General features: G+C 39.3%; 1 protein-coding gene across 2 annotated transcripts in view; it reads right to left on the reverse strand.

Annotated features, from left to right (window-relative positions):
* PPP4R3B (protein phosphatase 4 regulatory subunit 3B) overlaps window positions 1–19,089 on the reverse strand; it is a 35,211-nt gene extending 16,122 nt beyond the window's left edge. For both annotated transcript variants that reach the window (XM_060249443.1, XM_060249435.1), the window contains exons 1-7: window positions 18,694–19,089; window positions 16,478–16,533; window positions 13,645–13,743; window positions 12,215–12,838; window positions 4,651–4,728; window positions 3,176–3,292; window positions 1,297–1,413 (exon numbers count right to left, since the gene is read on the reverse strand). In XM_060249443.1, coding sequence (XP_060105426.1) covers window positions 1,297–1,413; window positions 3,176–3,292; window positions 4,651–4,728; window positions 12,215–12,838; window positions 13,645–13,743; window positions 16,478–16,533; window positions 18,694–18,835 — 1,233 coding nt within the window. In that variant the 5' untranslated portion in view covers window positions 18,836–19,089. The remainder of the gene's footprint in view (window positions 1–1,296; window positions 1,414–3,175; window positions 3,293–4,650; window positions 4,729–12,214; window positions 12,839–13,644; window positions 13,744–16,477; window positions 16,534–18,693) is intronic.
* Window positions 19,090–19,409: the final 320 nt, after the last annotated feature.

A 19,409-nucleotide genomic window follows, 5' to 3' on the forward strand; every position in this document is an offset into this window, starting at 1 on the left:
CAGCTGACTTATGGTGACCCTGTGGGGTTTTCAAGGCAAGAGAGGTTCAGAGGTGGTTTGCCATCGCCTACCTCCGCATTGCAACCCAGGACTTCCTTGGTGGTCTCCCATCCACATACTAACCAGGGCCGATCCTGTTTAGCTTCCAAAATCTGATGAGATCCAGCTAGCCTGGGCTATCCATGTCAGGGATAACAGATGTAAAACAACAATAAAAATCAATTTTAAAAACATACCTTATGACTCCACAAGCAGAGTATTCCCCCTTTGCTAGGCTGCCCCCAAATTCTCTGGAATTGCTCTGTTTTGCAGCCACACCAGAAAGCAAAGAGGTAGAATCTCTCCTTGCCTAGTTAAGATTCTCTTCCCAAGCTCTGCTCCATGCTCCTACCTGCACTGCTGCAGTGGTTGGAGACTTAGAAGCAAGGCTTTTTTCAGTGGCAGCAGCTCTCCAGTTGAATGCCTTACCTCCTTAAAGCTCACCTAGCACCTATACTTCACTGTCCTTTAGACACCAGGCCAAAATGTTTTCTTTACTAAGGCTTTTAAATCAAATTATATAATCCTTTAAAACTGTTTTTACAGTCCACTTCTCTAGTCTGAGGGCTGCTTTATGGTTATCATTCAGTGTTATTTTTATGTCTTGTTCTGATTTGTGGCTTTTACGGTTTTACTATATTTGCTTTTACTTTGTGTGCTGCCTTGAGGATCTATGGAGATCTGACTGATGCATTTCCTAAATAAAGCACCCAAATGCCCACTCTGATCCCAAAAGTTGTGTCCTTGGAAATACTAGTGCAGAACTAAACTAATGTTTACAATTGTAAGTACAAAACCAGGATGTGATATTTTATTTTTATCCATTCATTTTCTTGAGTCATAATACTGAAGCTGCTTTTGGATTAGCTAGGGTTGTGACTCAATTTTTAGTGTTCAGCTATTGGATCTTCTGTGTTGGTTTTTATTTTGTTATTACCCTTTATTAAATGATAATCTTTATTACTGTTGCAGCCTTTAATTGCATGCCATAGCAGAAAGCGAACATAAAAGTTCTAAAAGTAAGCAAACCATAACTCTTATCTTCATGTAAGTATTCAATCTGGACATTAGCACCCCTATTTTCACTGCCAGTTACATGATCACTGCTGTAAAATTAAATATATCCAAATTACTGATCAAAATACACGCGTAAACATTTCTCTTCAGAACATATATATTCTTATATGCTGAAGAAAATTAGAACTTTGTCTATTTCAGATGGAAATATATCCCATCAGCATGCTGTATTTTTCTTACGTCGTCACTCTGTTGGGCTTCTTGCATCACAAATTCTCGGACCATGGATGGACTGAATTCTACCAGATAAGAAAATATATCTGTAGCAGCCGCTCTAACCTGCAAATCATCCATGCCCTGAAATGGGAAAAAAAAATCAAGTTGGTGAAAATGAGAGATTTTGGATAAAGCAGCTACCATGCAGTCTTCAAATGGAGAGGGGGAGGGGATCAATGGGCTGGATCCCCAGAATCACTAAATATACTATATAACTGGTCTTCTAAAAAGCTTCAGACAAAGTCCCTCATGAACAACTCCTATTAGATTATGAACTAGTTAAACGACAGGAAGTAGACAGTGAGGGTACATGGACAGGTGTCAAGATGGAAGGAAGGGAACACTGGGGTTTCACAAGGAAGCAGAAAAACCAACAGTATGGAATCACAGTTCATGGTTAGACAATACAAAAAACAAAACTGTGATGTATAGACTAACAGTGTTTAATAAAACTTTTAAGAGTCATGTAAATCCACTATATGTATTTTAAAGAGGTGCAACTCTACAACATGGTCCATCCACAATGAGCACCCAGGTATAAGCTCATTTTATCATGTCCAAAGACTTCCTCAGGAGTGTCTGGAGTGTTCCTATTTCTTCAAGGTTATCAGCCTTTGGCTGGTCCAAAACTCTTTTCTGGCCAAATATAAAAGCCAGCTCCAGAATCACATACTTAAGTGATACTGAGAGCATTGAGACCGTCAATCAGGAATGGCTTCCTTTATAAAACTGTAGAGAGCATTTAGCCAGAAAAACCAGAAGGCTTGTGCATCTGGTAAGGAAAGAGATTGTCTGGCCTGCTACAAAGAGAGAGCTTTTTGCCATCAAAAAGAACGGCTTGCTCTTATTATAAACAGTGCAGAGAGCATTTTGTCAGCAAAATTCTAGAAGGCCTTTGCATCTGGTTAAGAAAAAGAAGAAGAAGAAGATGATGATGATATTGGATTTATATTCCGCCCTCCACTTCGAATCTCAGAGCGGCTTACAATCTCCTTCACCTTCCTCCCCACAACAAACACCCTGTGGTGGGGCTGAGAGGACTCTCACAGCAGCTGCCCTTTCAAGGACAACCTCTGCCAGAGCTATGGCTGACCCAAGGCCATTCCAGCAGGTGCAAGTGGAGGAGTGGGGAATCAAACCCGGTTATCCCAGATAAAATTCCACATACTTAACCACTACACCAAAGAAGTTTAGTGACTGGCTTGCCCTCATTATAATATTAACACTTAAGTGGTGTTGAGAGGATAAGAAGTTTTGACGAAAGTAAGGACACTGCAGAAAGCATTAATAATAAAAATGAAATAAGAGGCTGATAACCTTGGAGGAAACAGGAATATTCCAGATACTCCTAAGGAAGTCTTTGGACATGACAAAATAAGCTTATACGTGGGTGCTTGCTGTGGATGGACTATGTTGTAGAGTTGCACCTCTTTAAAATGCATATAGTAGATTTACATGACTCTTAAAAGTTTTATTAAACACTGTTAGCCTGTACATCAAAGTTTTGTTTTTTATAGTGCAGAAAGAGGCAACAAAAATGATCAAAGGGTGGTAATACCTTATCTAAAAAAAAGGCTAGAGAGTTATACAAACAAATCTGTTACAATTATACACATAGATTTGTTGCAATTCAGCTAGAAGTCTGTTTTTCATTCTCAGATGGCTATACTCCCAGATGTATTGCTCTCTGAGTTCAGAAATATGCAGCTATCTACTACTGATTTCTTTCAAAAGTAACAGAGATTTGCAGAAGGTTCTTTAAAGTCCCAAATAGCTTACAAATATTAAAACAAAACAAAAAGCCTACAGCAACTCCTCAAGTCTAGCTTAGAGTTTGACTTACCATTACAATTTCAAGAGCAGGAAGAATTCCTAACTTTGCCAAAGTTTTGAAAAAAGTATCTCTGTTCTGAGGTTGCAGCGTCTGAGAAAATGCACAGAACTCCTTGAAAAAGTTAACCTGTAAGGTATGAAAAATAACACAATAAGACACAATAACATTAGCAATGAAGCTAGAGATTTTTTAAAAATCTGAATTTATTTACAAATTTATATTCTGCTTTTCTGCATGATCAGGACCACCAAGACAGCTAGTTTTACTTGAATTTCTCAGGTGAGAAAGGTGGTGCCACTGAGAGAAGATATCATCATCTTCTCTTGTTCTTTCCCCTTGAACAATGCTGAACACAGAGGCAAGTTAATGTTTGGTTTGTGTTGGATTGTGAGAAACCATGAACTCCCACAAACGTTTCATTCTCCTGAACCAGTTTGTGGTTCATTGGTTTCTGAGTTGGGGGAGCTTCCACAGGTGGAGGGGGCATTTCTAAATAACTTCCCTTCACCCACTGAGTTATATTTTAAAACCATTAAAACCAACCAAAAAGAGCACCACCACATCATTAAAACAAATTAAAAGTAGAACTAAAATTCATTCAAAGACATTAAAAAAACAACAATTAAGGTATTATGTAGGAGGGAGGGATCACTAAATTAAAACAAAATCTTTACCCACTGGCAGAAGATAGCAACAGAAGAGGACAGACAATGTAGATTAGTGCCTGGATGGTGTTTGTTATTTTGCTTCCATGATGCCCCACATTTCCAGACCTTGGTCTCATGTAAGAAGTAACAACTAAAATCTCTGGCTGCCTAAACACTGCAGGCCCCAAAGCTGTATGGCAGAGCCCATATATGAATGATGACTGTGGTGGGTCATTTCACATATTATGTAGCAGGGATTCTGAGCTTGATATGCAGACCAAGAAACTGGAAAATAGCATTCTGACAAGTGTACATGTATGATACGTTTATCTCTAAACATGTATGACCCATACATTTAAGAAACTGGGACTGGGTCTAATGGCTAGCTCCCTTTCTTAATGTAAAGATTCTGCTGTTGCAAGAAGTTTGCTTCCAACAGAAGGCTCCTCACTTAGTAGAAGGCAGACAATGGATCCAACTCTTAAGGGACCATTTGAGTGACTTTTTTTTAATCATATACTCTCTGTTTTACTAGTTTATCTACTGCACTATAGGAAGTACAGTCCATGTTAATGTCCGGCTATCCTCAACCACTGCCAGAGCTTGGACTGCAGTAGTGCAGGTTACCACTCTGTGCCACAGGGCTCCTATACATATTAAACCATGCTTGAGGTACTCTGGTTTAATTACAATGCATAATCCAGCATGTTTCATGCACAGACCCTTTGAAATTGCTATGCAAGCCCAAGTTCCTTAAAAATGAACAGAAACAGTAGCAAAAGAGCTGGAGGGATATAGCACAGATTTTTTTGACTGAATCACCCAAACTAGACTTACCAGTTCACGCCTTTTGTCATCATCAGTAGCGTCATCAGTTAGCTGTGCAAAAACTTCAGACAAGAACTTTTCATCTTCCTGTAGGATACAATTATTACCGATTGTGTTATAACTAAGATACTTATTCTCACAGCAATTAAAATACAGAAAAACCTGTTTTTGCACTATGTTGAATACTTGGCCCATATACCCTGTTCTTTCTGAAGAGCAGCACCTATGCTTTCACCTCTCTCTGAGAACAGAAATCCCCCTTTTTACTCTGACTTCCTCACATTCCACTTTTAGCAAGCATGAAGAATGAAGAGGGGAAATTGTCAGGAGGGGCCAGAGGAGGCTTGAACCAGCCCACAGGGAGTCACTAGCAAGTCTCTATGGTACTGCTGATACCCTACATGTACCAAGATAATCAACAATATGGAGCCCCTGCTTAAGCATCTTTGTACGGGCAAGTGATATGATCTGAGATTCTGGAAGGTAGATCTGAAGACATGAGTCATACTAGACAGCATACATAAGAACTGAACAAACCCTGGTCTTGGTCTGTATGAAGCAACTACCTGATTCATCTTTGGGTGGTCTCTTCATAGACAATAGATCCTACATATCTCCTCCCCTTCACATACACGACCTTGCAATGAAAAAGTGACACACCAATTTGTATTACTGTGCTTGTATCAACTACATTCCCTGGTAACCTCTCATGCACAACCCCAGAAATATTAGAAATTCTGATAACAAAGCTCCCATTTCAGTATCAAATTTTTGCTCCATGTGTACACTTCAAACAACTTGCTTTTGCATTTATGCTCTGACATAATGTTTTAAAGAAAACTCATGACTTTGATTAATATCTGAGATAGACCTCTTCCACACCACTGTAAGAATTACAACATTTAAGTATATGCCTGAGCATAATCATACTCCATTGTTTAAAGAAAACTAAAAATGTGAAAGGCTGAAAGTAACCATCTCTTCTCTTATAAGCCTAGACTACTGACAAACATTAGCCTCCTTAGATAATCTCAAACAAGACAGCAGAATAAAACCATAAGCAAAGAGCACAACTTTGTTTTTGTTTAGTTTTTTTTTAAAGAAATGAGTCCAAAGCAAAATGCACACAGGACAGATAGTTCCAGGCAACTGAGCCAGAACTCTACCCACATATACAAACACTATTACATCTGCCCTATCGAGTGTCTTATGTTTCAGTCTGAAAGATGGTTTACATGCTATTCAACCTCCACTTTGAATAGCTTTAGAAATGAAATAGGATACTCTGTCACTCATGAATGCAGCTGAAAAATCTACCCATACCTCCTACCAAAGAAATGCATTTTTGAATTAAAGGAATTTAAGAATTCTACTTTTAAACACGTATTCACTCTAGTAAGAAAAGATGAATTCTCAACTGGCATAGTTTGATTTTAAAACTGCGGAACCATGAACCATGTCATCTTAAACCTCTTCCTAGCTGTCCAGCATTAAGAGCCAACCTGAAAAAGAGTCTAGCCATGAACAGACTCTACAAAACAGTCAAGAACTGGGAAAAGGAAAACTGTCAATTCTGAGGTTGTTGCAGGCATAATGCAAGAAATCCATACCCTCTATCTGTAACACTACTTCTAAGATTTAACTATGTCAGAGAAGCGGAGATTAGTCCCTCCAGTTCTTTCAGTAACTCATTCTGCCAACTCTGAGTGATAAGCCAACATTAGCTCATCATCACAAGGAACTTATGTTACTGTTTACCAATTTCCAAACAACTGAAAATTGTTCAGCTACCCATAAGAAAGCATAGATATGCTAAGCCAGAGTGCAGATGAAGCATGCTTTGGAGCCAGATGACACATTAATTTGTCATAGATCCATTTCCTGCTTCCCACCTTTTCCCAAAATGGCCCACAATCTCATGTCTGCCTACTCTAAGTCTGCATGCTATTTTAAGCATTAGTCCAAGGTTTAGAAAAGCATCACTGTTGAAAATTGCCATAATACACACATTAATGCCTTCCATACAATATCCCCCCAAAGTTCTTGACTGTGCTACCTTGCTGCCACATTCATGACATATATTGGAGGGGAATATTGCATCATCATGAAGGCATTGTATAACCAGATGGCAGCCATTCATTCAGCTCAGCAACATACAGTTGTGTCCCTCTCCCATTTTGGACAGCAGTATTCAATTACACGGACATTTTAAGGAGGCAATTTTCAAGGCATAAGTTACTGTTTTCATTTGTTGACAAGTTATGATTATCAGCTAGCTATAGGTACAAACATACTAGCTTGAGTATGAAATTATAAAAAACTGTCATGATTTCTATTCGTTTTTCTCCTACTGTAATTAAAACAAATTTCTTCACAGCACCATCCAGTGTGCTATTTCTACCTTAGTCACTAACCACTCAAATCTCAAATTAATACTTTTTCCTGTAATGTTCATCTTTATACAGCGGTTAATTTTGAAGTAAAAAGAGGAAAAAATTAGGAAAAGAAAAGGTAAAGTTAAAATTTATTTGGACTCTGCCTAGAGCATAAAAATACCCAAGAATCCATAAGTCAAGCCAGTGAAATTACCACAATTTAAGGTCAGAAATACAATAAAATAATCATTTCTTACATTTGGACAGTTCATGTAGCACTGGGGATTTACTGATTATGGAAGAAAAGGAACAGCACTAGTCCCAGCCAAATGACGACCAGTGATTTCTCTGTGAGGTGTTTCTGAATATAATTTTTTAAAAACCCTTTTGTAAAAACCTTGGGGGAAAATCATACATAACACTGCAAAATGGTAATTTTTGCAAAACTGACTATGAACATATGAAGCTGCCTTATACTGAATCAGACCCTTGGTCCATCAAAGTCAGTATTGTCTACTCAGACTGGCAGCGGCTCTTCAGGTTCTCAAGCTGAGGTTTTTCATACCTACTTGCCTGGACCATTTTTTAGTTGGAGATGCTGGGGACTGAACCTGGGACCTTCTGCTTCCCAAGCAGATGCTCTACCACTGAGCAACCGTCCCTTCAATGAGAACAATGAATAAGGCATATACTTGCAAGATATATCTATGACAACAGCTCTAGAGCTCTGCACTTATTTCCTGAAGGAGTGTTAAGAGTGAACCTTCTGAAGTAATGAGAATACTCTTTAAAATGACATCAGCTAAGGCCAGGACTCAAAGTACCCGCAACTAGTTCAATGTGCAAAGGAGACCTTTGAAAAACTCATATAGTAGCACCATCTGAAACCAAAATGAATTTCAAAAGTTTTTGCAATATGGAATTTGGAAAGGGAGAGAGATCTGCTATTCAAAGGTTTAAAAAATGCCCACTGGCATAAACAAGACCTTAGGCTCACTTCTACAATAGCTCTTTGGAGCAAGATCTTACTTATATGTATTATTGCTCTTTTTAATTTACTGCTACTCAACTTTTAGTTGATGAAGAGAGATTTGCTCAATACTGATTCGTCTGACATATGTCTGTTTAGATACCTGCAGGCAACAAGAAACCTCAAAAACACACCAATTTCATTTCACCACAGCAGCGGCAACGAAAATAAAAATGAGAGAATAAATGGTTTCCAAAACACTGGTGTTGGCAAGTTTTGGCTATATCTTCTTCATTTGTTTTGCTCTTGGAAGGAATGGGATCAAAGAAAAGAATGGTGGAGTTTTTAAGGCCCAACTCTATTTTTCTGTTCCAAAGAACCAGGTTGAAATGGAACATATATAACAGGGGTGGCCAAATGTGCTTAACGTAAGAGCAACACAGAATAAATCTCAGATGTCTGAGAGCCACAAGACATGAACAAATCTTATGGACACATCTTTATTAAAACCCTTAATACTTTCTTTGCACAGAAAGATAAAATACATATGTATGCACTTTACAACATGACCAGGCTAGAAGGAGCCTTTAAAAAAAAACAAAAGCTGGGAATAACAGTTCCCATAAGACCAGCACAGGGAACGTTTAGGAAATTATTTTTGGTGCCAGTGGGAGAACAAAATACACATGTACCATATAAATCACTGTCCACCATTAGCATCATTATACGTCTCTTTTTGCCTTGACACCAGGGTTAGTAAATACAGCTCCTAGAAGAGCTATGAAACTAAGGGGTTACCCTGCATCGCTCTCTAATTCTGTCCCTCCTTCCAATGGCTCCCTTGGCTCCTGCACTCTCTTCCTCCAGTTTGGATCTCTGGGTGACCTCTGTGGTGAAGGAGAAGAGCTTGCAAGCCTGGTTATTTCTTCCCCTCCTTCCTTGCTTCACACACAGTGGAAACACTTGCCTACCTATGGGTCAGCGCTCAGAGGCTGACTGTGGCCCTGATGCTAAGCATGTTTCCTTGAGAGTAATCCTGTATTAACTTCCTCCTTGACCTTCGGAAGCCACACAATGTGTGTGAAAGAGCCACATGTGGCTCTCGAGCTGCAGTTTGGCCACCCGATATATCCTGCTTTAAATATTAACACAAAAGAATTTAAAATGTAAGCAAGACTACCAACTGTTAAAAACTCTACCAAATAGCAATTTAACCTCTACCATTAAAATGCAAACCCAAATAGAATTATAGTACATTCCTAAGAATACTTTTCTGGGAGTAAGATCCACTAAGTGTGTGCTTAGGAGGGCACTGTTACTGTACTTTCAGAAGATTCATGAGCAAGGGAAAGAGCTCTATAATTAAGGAAAAGCCATCAAAGGTCTTTTCTGTACATACTTATATATAGATGTGATACACAGGTAACAGAGCCATAGTGGAACTTGGACAATCTACAAAATTATAACAGGAAGTAGGTGGAACAAGAATTCTTTTACTTGCAGGACTAAGTTTATAATATTCTAAAGTTTTAATAAGACATATTTATCATGTCCAGGAAGTAACCAAGGAGCAGTGCAGATTATACTTTTTATGACCTTTGTGAGGTAGTAAACCAGCAAGCTCTGCATTACCTGTACCTTAACAGACAGAAAAATTACATACAGCAGTGGCCTAACTTTAATGGCACAAATGAGGCTTGAGTGGTCTAAATGGAAAGATATTTTAGCAGCTTTTTCACCAGTGGAACTGGCCTGGAGGCACTCCTGGACATTAGTACCACCCAAGGTTCAAGGTACAGCAGAAATATCCAGGAGACAGAAGGAGGCTTAGCTTTATCAGTGATGGGTGTTCCAATCTCTGCAAGTCACAATGATCAACAACCATTATTACTTCGATCTTTGCTGGAATTGGCTTCAATCAATATGCTCTCATTACAGTAAGACACCAGAAAAGCAATACAGAAGATCCTAAGATGAAAGGGAAAAAAGGGAAAGACATAGGTTGGTGTCATCAGCAAACTGATGACACTTTACTTCAAATCTCACACAAGAGGCCAGAGGATATACTGAGAAGGTGATGAGCAATCATCCACCAATGCCAGGAGGGAGCTTCTTGCCAAGTATGAACACTCCTGGGAAGTGCAACATGAATTAAGAATCTGCCAGGTCACAGAGTCACTTCATCAACATTTCATCAGTGGTGTCATAATAGCAGAGCTCAAAGGATTCAGCAGAGGATGCCTTCTAGGCTTTGGTTACTGACAGCTTCTCCTGGCTAGGTTCTTCCAACCAGGATGGGTTCAAGTCCAGCTGACAACTTGTCATTTGCAACCCCTTCCTGAAAGAAGCTACCTTCATTACTGTCTACTCTGACAGGTAGCGGCTCTCCAAGGTTTTAGGTGTAAATTTTTCACTATCTAATCCCTTTAAGTGGAGATGCCAGGGACTAAATGCAGGATTCTTCTCCATGCAAAGCAGATGCTCTAACCACTGAGGAATAGCCCCCACACCACTGTGGACAACATTGACCTCCACAATCTAGAAGAGTGTTGCCACTTCAAGCCCCTTTCTGGCCAAGGAGCAGCATTTAGTTTCCTCTGTAAATAAAAAATAAGGAACAGAAAATTCACCACAATCACCTTTGGACTACAAGCTGATTTTTTACGCTCTTCATTATGCACGACAACTAACTGGACAACACACTGTTTGCCACTGCCACAAGTAATCCTTCAAAAGCTACATCAAAGTAACTCGCCTTCAGTACAACTGAGATACCACTTTGCCCTGCTGCCTTCAGCTACCTTGGTCTATAAATTACTGGACCTTTACTCCATAGTGGTTGCAGAACTACCATAAAATGCTGCAAGATTTACAGCTCAAAAATTCTGGAGCTCAATCAAATCATGACTCCTGCAGCCTGACAATCTATTCTACAAGCCAAGAACAGAGCCAAACTGGTGTAGTTGTTAGAATACCCAGGTTCAAATCCCCACTTGTGCCACGGAAGCTCACTGGGTAACCTTAAGCCAGTCACACTCTCTCAGCCTAACCTACCTCACAGGATAAATAAATAAATGACAAAATAAATTACAATAAATGAGAGCATGATGCAAGCTGCCTTGCGTCCTCACTGGAGAGAATGGTGGGGTACAAACATTTGGGACTGAAGTGTTTCTCTATACACTGCCTGTTAGCACAACAGCTTCAGAAACAGACAAATCAGAAAGCAAGCTCAACCTTCCTTAGTGGTTACTCCAGCATTTGTCCAAGCAGGTGGCAGTTAAGCAAAGGCTTTCTTAGACACTCCCTCAAGCTGCCTTTTAGCTCCATTTTCTAGAAAATACAAAGTTTTTCTACACTTGGAACTTAGGAATTGCATATTTGAACTAAACTTGCGTTAAGTAATAAAGACGTTTACTTGAAAGGGAAGAGCATTAGTACATTCACCTCTCTCTTGCATAAGCTCAGGAAATCTCAATACAACATAAAAATGTGTAATGATGTATAATAATGAAAAAAGATTATTCTATGCTACTACCATTTAACCTTTTGAATTTAGAGGTTTCATGATTACAATAATTATTAAAATAAATCTTCAGTAGACATAATGGTGTTTATCATCTGTAATTTAGCTTCTGAACTGGATTTCTATATGATCACTGCATTACTTTGCAGAGAATTTTAATTTGTTACAAGAGAACAGAACTGAACAGCTGTGGCCTTCTCAAATAGCCTTATATACAATATCCAAACACATTCACAGATTGCTGCTTGTAGGTGCAAGAAAGCTAACAGCATTTGTTAGCATCACCACCTTTGGCTTTTTGTAGGACGCACAACATAACTGCTCATGAACAAATAAAAACTGCTAACCTTCTGCCATGAGTAAGGCTATTGCTGAAAGCCACCCATCTTTTTATGTCACAGAGAGAGAGAGAGAGAGAGAGAGAGAGAGAGAGAGAGAGAGAGAGAGAGAGAGAGAGAGCGAGAGAGAGCGCACAAACAAACACGAACAGTTCAAGAGGAATGCACTATATATGTGTAATATCCAAAATAATGCAGCAAATAATAAAACTAACCTGTACTAATAATTAGGAGAAAGCATCAAAACAAAATGAAAAGGTTAGTGTCACATATATGTAAACAACATGAGGGAAAAAGACATAACTTCTCAATAATTCATGGTAGCCTCAAGGTGTAAATCCTTCTCATGTCTACTTTCACTTACCTGTAGCATACTGACAATCTCAACTTTATTAAAGAAAATGAAAGAAGTGAGGGTAGAAAGAAAATTCTCTTCAAACACAGATGGCGTTGGCAAGATGATGTCCTGAATGTACTGTACCCTGTAAGTCTGATGAATCTTTTGCCTTAGTTCAGAGTCTGTGATAGGTATGACCTCTTTAAACTTTGCTGTTTTGGTCAAGAATTCCCTGTGCCTTTTTGGCTGAGCTAACGCAGGGTCATATTCAAGGCATCCCACAACATCCATAATGCACTCATCTGAAAACATCACCTCAAAAAGAGTTGCTTTGTTGAGGAACAAAATTCCTCGAATAATTTCATACAAATGGTGTAAGCCTTCGGTATTTTCTAGGTTCTCACAAAGCTGGAAAAGCTGCAGTAATTTTTTAATGTAGCCTTCATTTTCCAAAGCCAAGGCTAACTTCTCTCTACGGATGGGTGATGAGAGAACTGAGGTAACTAGATCAGCGATCTCTTCAAGTTTATTGAGCTCACAAGTAGGCAGATCAATTAGATGACTAGTTTCAGGCATGTCCTCAAAACGTTCTTCTTCAGATTCATCAATGAGGTCCTGTGTGACTTCCACTGAAGGATCTTTACCTTGAACCTAAAAATGGAAAGATGAACAATTGCTGCCTCATTCTGAAACGTACACCGCACAAAATTCAAATTCTACTTTCATGGCAAATATGGATTCTGTGGAAAAAGATGAGGAACTTGCCCATTGCTCATCAGAGCTGCAAATATGAACAACTTCACTAAGTATGTGTCACTGGCCTTTTAGGACAACAGTGTTATCCAAATCTCACAGAATAGTTATGTACAGACTCTGGTGCATCTCACTTCAGACACAGAAGTGCTTTGCTGGACAACAAAACATATATGAACATATGAAGCTGCCTTATACTGAATCAGACCCTTGGTCCATCAAAGTCAGTATTGTCTTCTCAGACTGGCAGCAGCTCTCCAGGGTCTCAAGCTGAGGTTTTTCACACCTATTTGCCTGGACCCTTTTTTGGAGATGCCAGGGTTTGAACCTGGGACCTTCTGCTTCCCAAGCAGATGCTCTACCACTGAGCCACCGTCCCAACGCATACATATTAGGAACTAGAAGAAACAGAAACCATATTACAAACATTTCTGCATAAGTGCAGTCAAAACTTTTTTGTATATGCATAGAACACGAGTTGCTTGAGAGTCATGTCATGTGGCAGCAAACATGCATTAGTTGCAATGTATGGAAACACCACCAAAAAACACCTAATTACGCATTGAACAAGCGATAAAAGTAAAGAATAAATCAGTGCTACAGTGTTCACAAATTATACACATTGTGCTGCTCTTTAAATTCCTAAAGTGGAATTTATACAGTGTCTCATTTGAACTGACATAGTGTAAAAATTTAAACCTTACCTGACAAATTTTTTCCCAGATCTCATCACAGCCAGCTTTTTCTTGAAAACTTAGGGCTAAGTCATAATTCTCCGCTTCTGACCAAACAATCAAAGTATCCTATTTCAAAATGAAAGATGTTACCCATTAATTGATCTTGACCATACAATGGTGGTGCACAATTAGGTTTGCATCCAACAAAGGAGCTTCTATTTTAATTTGAATGATTTGAACACAATGAAAAAGGAGTAGCTCTTAACATGTCCTTTCATTCATGATTACTCATATAAGCTATTCATTATCAACATTAATTCTCCAATGTACGTTCTTTTCACAAGAACACTAAATGGACAACAATACTGTCTTGAAAGCGCATTTTATATCTTTTCCACATCTTTTATATTTATAATCTACAGTATTAAAATGCGATACAAATTGTTAAAGGATGAACATATACAATTGAATGAAGACTGTCAATGAAAACATTTTCAGACTCAGTTAATGAGAAGATTTATTTATTTATTCATTCTATGATTTGTATCCCGCCCTTCCCATAGATGGCTCAGGGCGGCTCACAGCAGACGATAAAACAGAATTTAAATTAACATTTACATATATAAGCAGTTAAGATCACAAATGGCTCAATTTTTAAATGTTCCTGCAAAACAACATTGCATTTTTATCTCGTCCTTTCCCCAAGGAGCTCAAAGGAATTTACATTTTATCCTTACAGTACTCCTATGAGACAGGGACTAATGTTGCCAACCACTTGGAGAAAAAAATATTCGGTCCCTTTAATAGGAATATAATAGAATAAGTGATATTTATATCCTTGTCATGAAAGGCTTCATGCTGCCCATTTCCACACACTAAACTTCTACTTGAGGAACAGGACATTTTCCACCAGGGCTGTTGACTACCTTAACAGGAACTTGCCCAAGGTTACCCAGTAAGTTTCATGGCTGAGTAGTGATTTGAACTCAGTTGTCCACAATGCCTGAACAAGTACACTACAATTATTCTTTTTCATTGTGAATTTATGTGCAAAAGACCACAAACATGCTATTTAATATTAGCCAACATATGTACAAGTGCAAAATGCTTGCTCATCCAACTGTTCTTCCAGCTTCACAGAGGAGGCCATCAATATACCCATTTCATAGAAACAGAACTGCAAAAAGCTATTCCATAAGCCTTAGGTGGTAACTTATTATGCCGTTGGTACCAAAAAGTAACTCACAGACCTACACATGTTGTTTTACATTCAGATTGTAAGCAAAGTTACAGCTCACTAACTTCAGTGAACTCTGAAGTGTATAATTCTGTTTAGGACTGCACTGTTAGGCTTTTTGGAAGAAACAGGGAATATAAATTTAATAGTCCAGCCACTGAGTATCAAACCTGTCCCCACCTACTTAGATCAATTCCTGGTCACCCTAAAGTGTGATAGGAGCACTGGAAATATGTCAGTTGTGACATCACAGGTAGTAAAACCCAGAATAGTAATGCTTTTTCCTCCTTCTTTAGGAATGTGCCAGCTTTTTTAAAGGTGGAGAGCAAACACTGTTTTATATTTAAAGCTAACACTGTAATAGCATCATATAAAATAGGCAGTTGTCAGAGTTCTAATGACAAAATTAGACACAGTAAAAAAGAGGGACACCAACTCTTTCCTGACAATAAAAATAACCTGTAGCTTTACTACACAGAACTAATAATTCCTGTACACTGTTGCAAGATATTAAAGTTTTATATAAGCTAATACCAAAAGGAGCAACAAATCAATTAAAACTGTATAATTTAGATTCAAACAATCTACTTTGGATTTAGTTACATCAGCCCTAATTCTGTAATTAGTTCCTTCCAAGACAGATTCCACAGTCAGTAAGGATGCTAATGAAGTCAACTGAATTCTCCCAAAACACAGATCCAGATCTGGCAAAAAAACCTGAAGCCCACAACTATCCCTAAATTATGGTTTCAGAAAATGCCTTGCATAATAAACTGAAACAGATATGACTTGTAAATTTACAGCTGCATATTTTCTTCCAGGACTCCCAGTATTTCACAATCTAACACACATTACTAAACCTCTACCACTCTCCTGAATACAATAATAGCCCTTAATTTCCTGAGAACTACATGGTGAGCATCTTGAGAAATATTTTCTCCAAGCCTTGTTGAGGGACTGGTCTGATAGTGCTAGACAAGTTAGGCCATATTTCCCCAATGCTTACAGTGCCATCCTAAGCAGCACTTTCTATGTCCACTGACCGAAAGGCTTACAGAGACTGAAGTGAAAACATTATTTGACACCTCACTTAAAGAACATCACATAATTTGATAATCGAACTCTCCATTTCTAAGAATGCTACTGAATATATTGTTAAGGTGCCTCCTTCCATTAGACAGAAGACTACTATTCTTATTCTAGGAATTTCACTCTCTCACAATAGCTTCCATGAAGCAACAGATCAAGAAATTAAATAAACTGAAAGATCTCTGGGATAGTGGTAAGCAAAGTGCAGATCACAGGCCAACAAAATCCACTACAATGGAGAACTCTGTATCAGAACCAGAGTTTCAGACTTCTGAATTAACATCAAAACCAGAATAAACATATACATTTAGGTTCTCTCAACTGCACACACATACCACTCAATCGTCTTAAATTAAAATAAAATGGATTAATAAGAGCTTTAAAAATAATTCTTTTCTATATGAAAAATCTTAATAAGCCTAAAAATAAAACATGGCCCTAGTTGATATATTCAGCCACTGGAGAAAATGCCAAGTTTCTGGTTCTTTATTCAACAATAACAAAACAGAATAATAGCAATAAGCTAGTACGTGCCTGCTGCTTTTGATACGCAGTGTTTGGATTTATCTTCGATTCCAACAAGAGTGAACCTGAAAAGTTGACAGGAAAATTGAGATTAGAAGCCTTAGGAAAACTGCAATGCTTAGAACACTCTGAAAGCAATAACATTTTTAGACCACCACATATAAAAGCACACTCACTTTCTTCTACAACACTATTCTAAAACATCACATTTGGGAAATGTTCAAAATAAAATAAATACTGGATTACTATGTCTAGTCAGTAGTGTCATATAAATTAATTTACCCATACAAGAATTTTATATTTTTATCTTCTTGTAGCAGCTAACAAACCCTAGTGCTATGGCACTTTCAGAACACTGAACTCTGAAAACCTAAACTCTGTACTATGTGTGTGTCTAAGCAGCACACACAGCGAGGCAACCGCTCTCGAGTAATCTTTTCCAGCCCTCACAAGGTTTATTTAGTACATTAACACCTGTTCGTTAGTAGAGCTGCCAATACATTTTATTCTAAAAACAGCTTTCCTGATCTTTAAAGGTAACAACATGACACAGTAAGATTTACACCCTTGCTACAAAAATACTGCAACAGAAAACCATTTCAATTAATTCTTCCCACCCCAAGAGAGAATAACAGAGTTGGAAGGGACCTCCAGGGTCTTGTCCTGCACAATGTGAGACATTCACAAATACCTCTCCCCACACACACACTAGTTCCACGCTCAGAAGATGGATCATCATCATCACCACCCCCACCTTCACTAGAATCCCCGGCAAAACTGGCCTGGAGAAAAATTGCTGCCTGACCACAAAGTGGTGAACAGCAGAGAACAATCCTTCTCACCAGTAAAAATATTTTCCTGCTTTCTTTCACTATTAAAAGAACACACATCTTCAAAACCTGAAGACAATTTTAAAACAGTATTTCATATACTACACAAAACAGTGAGATTTTCTTACTCCTGTATCACTCAGCACAAGGAGTAGTTCTAAAAAAAGAAAGAAGCAGAAATGTCTCATTCCCCGTTGTAGGCAAGTTTCTCACATGAAAAAAATGTACAGTGCAGTTCTAAACAGAGTAACATCCTAGTAATTCTGTTGAAGTCAATGTACTTAATAATTTTGTTTAGGATTGCACTGCTAATTTAATCTAGTGGCTCGAAATGCGGCTCATGATTATTCGGAAGATGGGTTGGAAAGGCATGAGAAAGAACAGGGCAAGCAGTAAAAGGTAACTTCTGGAGACCCCATTGCAAATTTAAGTCTGCACAATGTGTAAAATAGCCATGAATTACAACCTGTTGCTCAGTAACACTACAGATTTATAAATAATGAAAAAATAATATATAACCTTGTTCAATGTTAACTGATGCAAAATTCCTGCATGTAACGCTAGGGAGAGGAAAATGGTACAAAATTACTTTGCAAGTGGGTGCTGAAAAGTACAGAATGTTTGGAAGTGGGTCTCGCATCAAAATCATTGGTTTAACCCATGAAAGCTAACAGAGCAATATATAAAATATGGATTATGTTTGCATCGTTTCTGTCCTAAGTACAAACTTTAGAAAAAACTTTTTATAACTGGAGGGATCAACTGGGAAACTCTCAAGATAAATTCATGTCTGGGTAACATAGAAGTGGGAAGGCTGGAAGCAAACTTCCTGAGGAAGAAAAAAGCACAGCGTTACAGTGTTATAACAGGCCTCAAGAAAGCTACTCCCCCTATTCACCTATGGTAAGTAAATTATGCTTTCAGGTGACCAGGTAAGGAAACTGTCTGAAATTTGGTTCTTCCCTAGCAACTACCAACTAATACAGATAACATGTGGTCTAGTAACTTTTGCAAATATACTGAACAGAAGAAAAACCATTTGATGATCCCACAAAGCCACTTTCCTTTGGGTATGAAAGAAACGTACAATATATGGGGTTGCTGAATCCACTGGGGGAAGTTGTCTGTAAACTTCTGGGGGAAAAGGTTACCACCAATACTTCAGGATTTACACCTTTTCTTAAGGTGGGAAGAATGCGCGTATGTGCGCGCGAGAGAGATTATAAACACATCCTTAGGGAAGCCTCGAACTCAGAGTAAGGGCTCGATTTTGCCTAGGGAGATCTATGGGCTCGGAGACCATTTCCCCTCCCTAGCCGGTCTCTATTGTCCCGGCTAGCCAGGCAACAGCTGGTAGGCCTGCCTGGCCCCATTACCCACCCTTCCCCTCCTCACCGTCTGACTCGGCCCGGACAAGCAAAGACATCCCCTTGAGCCGCTCCACGTAAGTGGAGGAGACGTGCCCGGTGCCCCTGTCGTCCCATTGCCGCTCTTCGTTGAGCGTGTAGACCTTCACCCGCCGCCGGGTGTCCGACATGGTGGGGGCCCGGTCCGGCCGGGGAAGAAGGGGCAAGGGAAGTCTCTCAGGAGGCCTTTAACACGCCGCTTTTCATGGCGCCCGGGCCCGCCGCTGCCGTCCTTCCTCTTCAACGGTGCCAGCAGCAACAGCGACTACCACTGCGGCCCGGCCGCCATCTTGTAATCCGACTCCTGTCCCGTCCCTGCCTTTCTCTTCCTCTCAGAGCAGGAGAGGGAGGGAGCAGAAGGCCTGCACGGGCTCCACTAGCAGGGGCTACGGAGGCCGAAACGGAACAGAGCGCAAGAAGCCAGGGAGAGCGCGAAGCTGAAAGGAAGGTCGGAGAAAAGTCTGCGCTTGCGTGCAGTGTCTCCTCCGACGGCGGGAAGGAAAGGTTGCGTTGTTGGTGTTTCTGGTAGTGCAGCTGCTTAAAAAGGTAAAGGTAGTCCCCTGTGCAAGCGCCAGTCGTTTTCGACTCTGGGGTGACGTTGCTTTCAGGGGCAACCAGTTTTTGCTCACAGAACCTTCGATCACGTTAGAAACTGATTTATGAATTTGTGAGAACTTCTGAGGATTAGAATCCATTCATTAAATG

This window comes from Heteronotia binoei, chromosome 1 (assembly GCF_032191835.1).
Source record: "Heteronotia binoei isolate CCM8104 ecotype False Entrance Well chromosome 1, APGP_CSIRO_Hbin_v1, whole genome shotgun sequence".
NCBI lineage: Eukaryota > Metazoa > Chordata > Lepidosauria > Squamata > Gekkonidae > Heteronotia > Heteronotia binoei.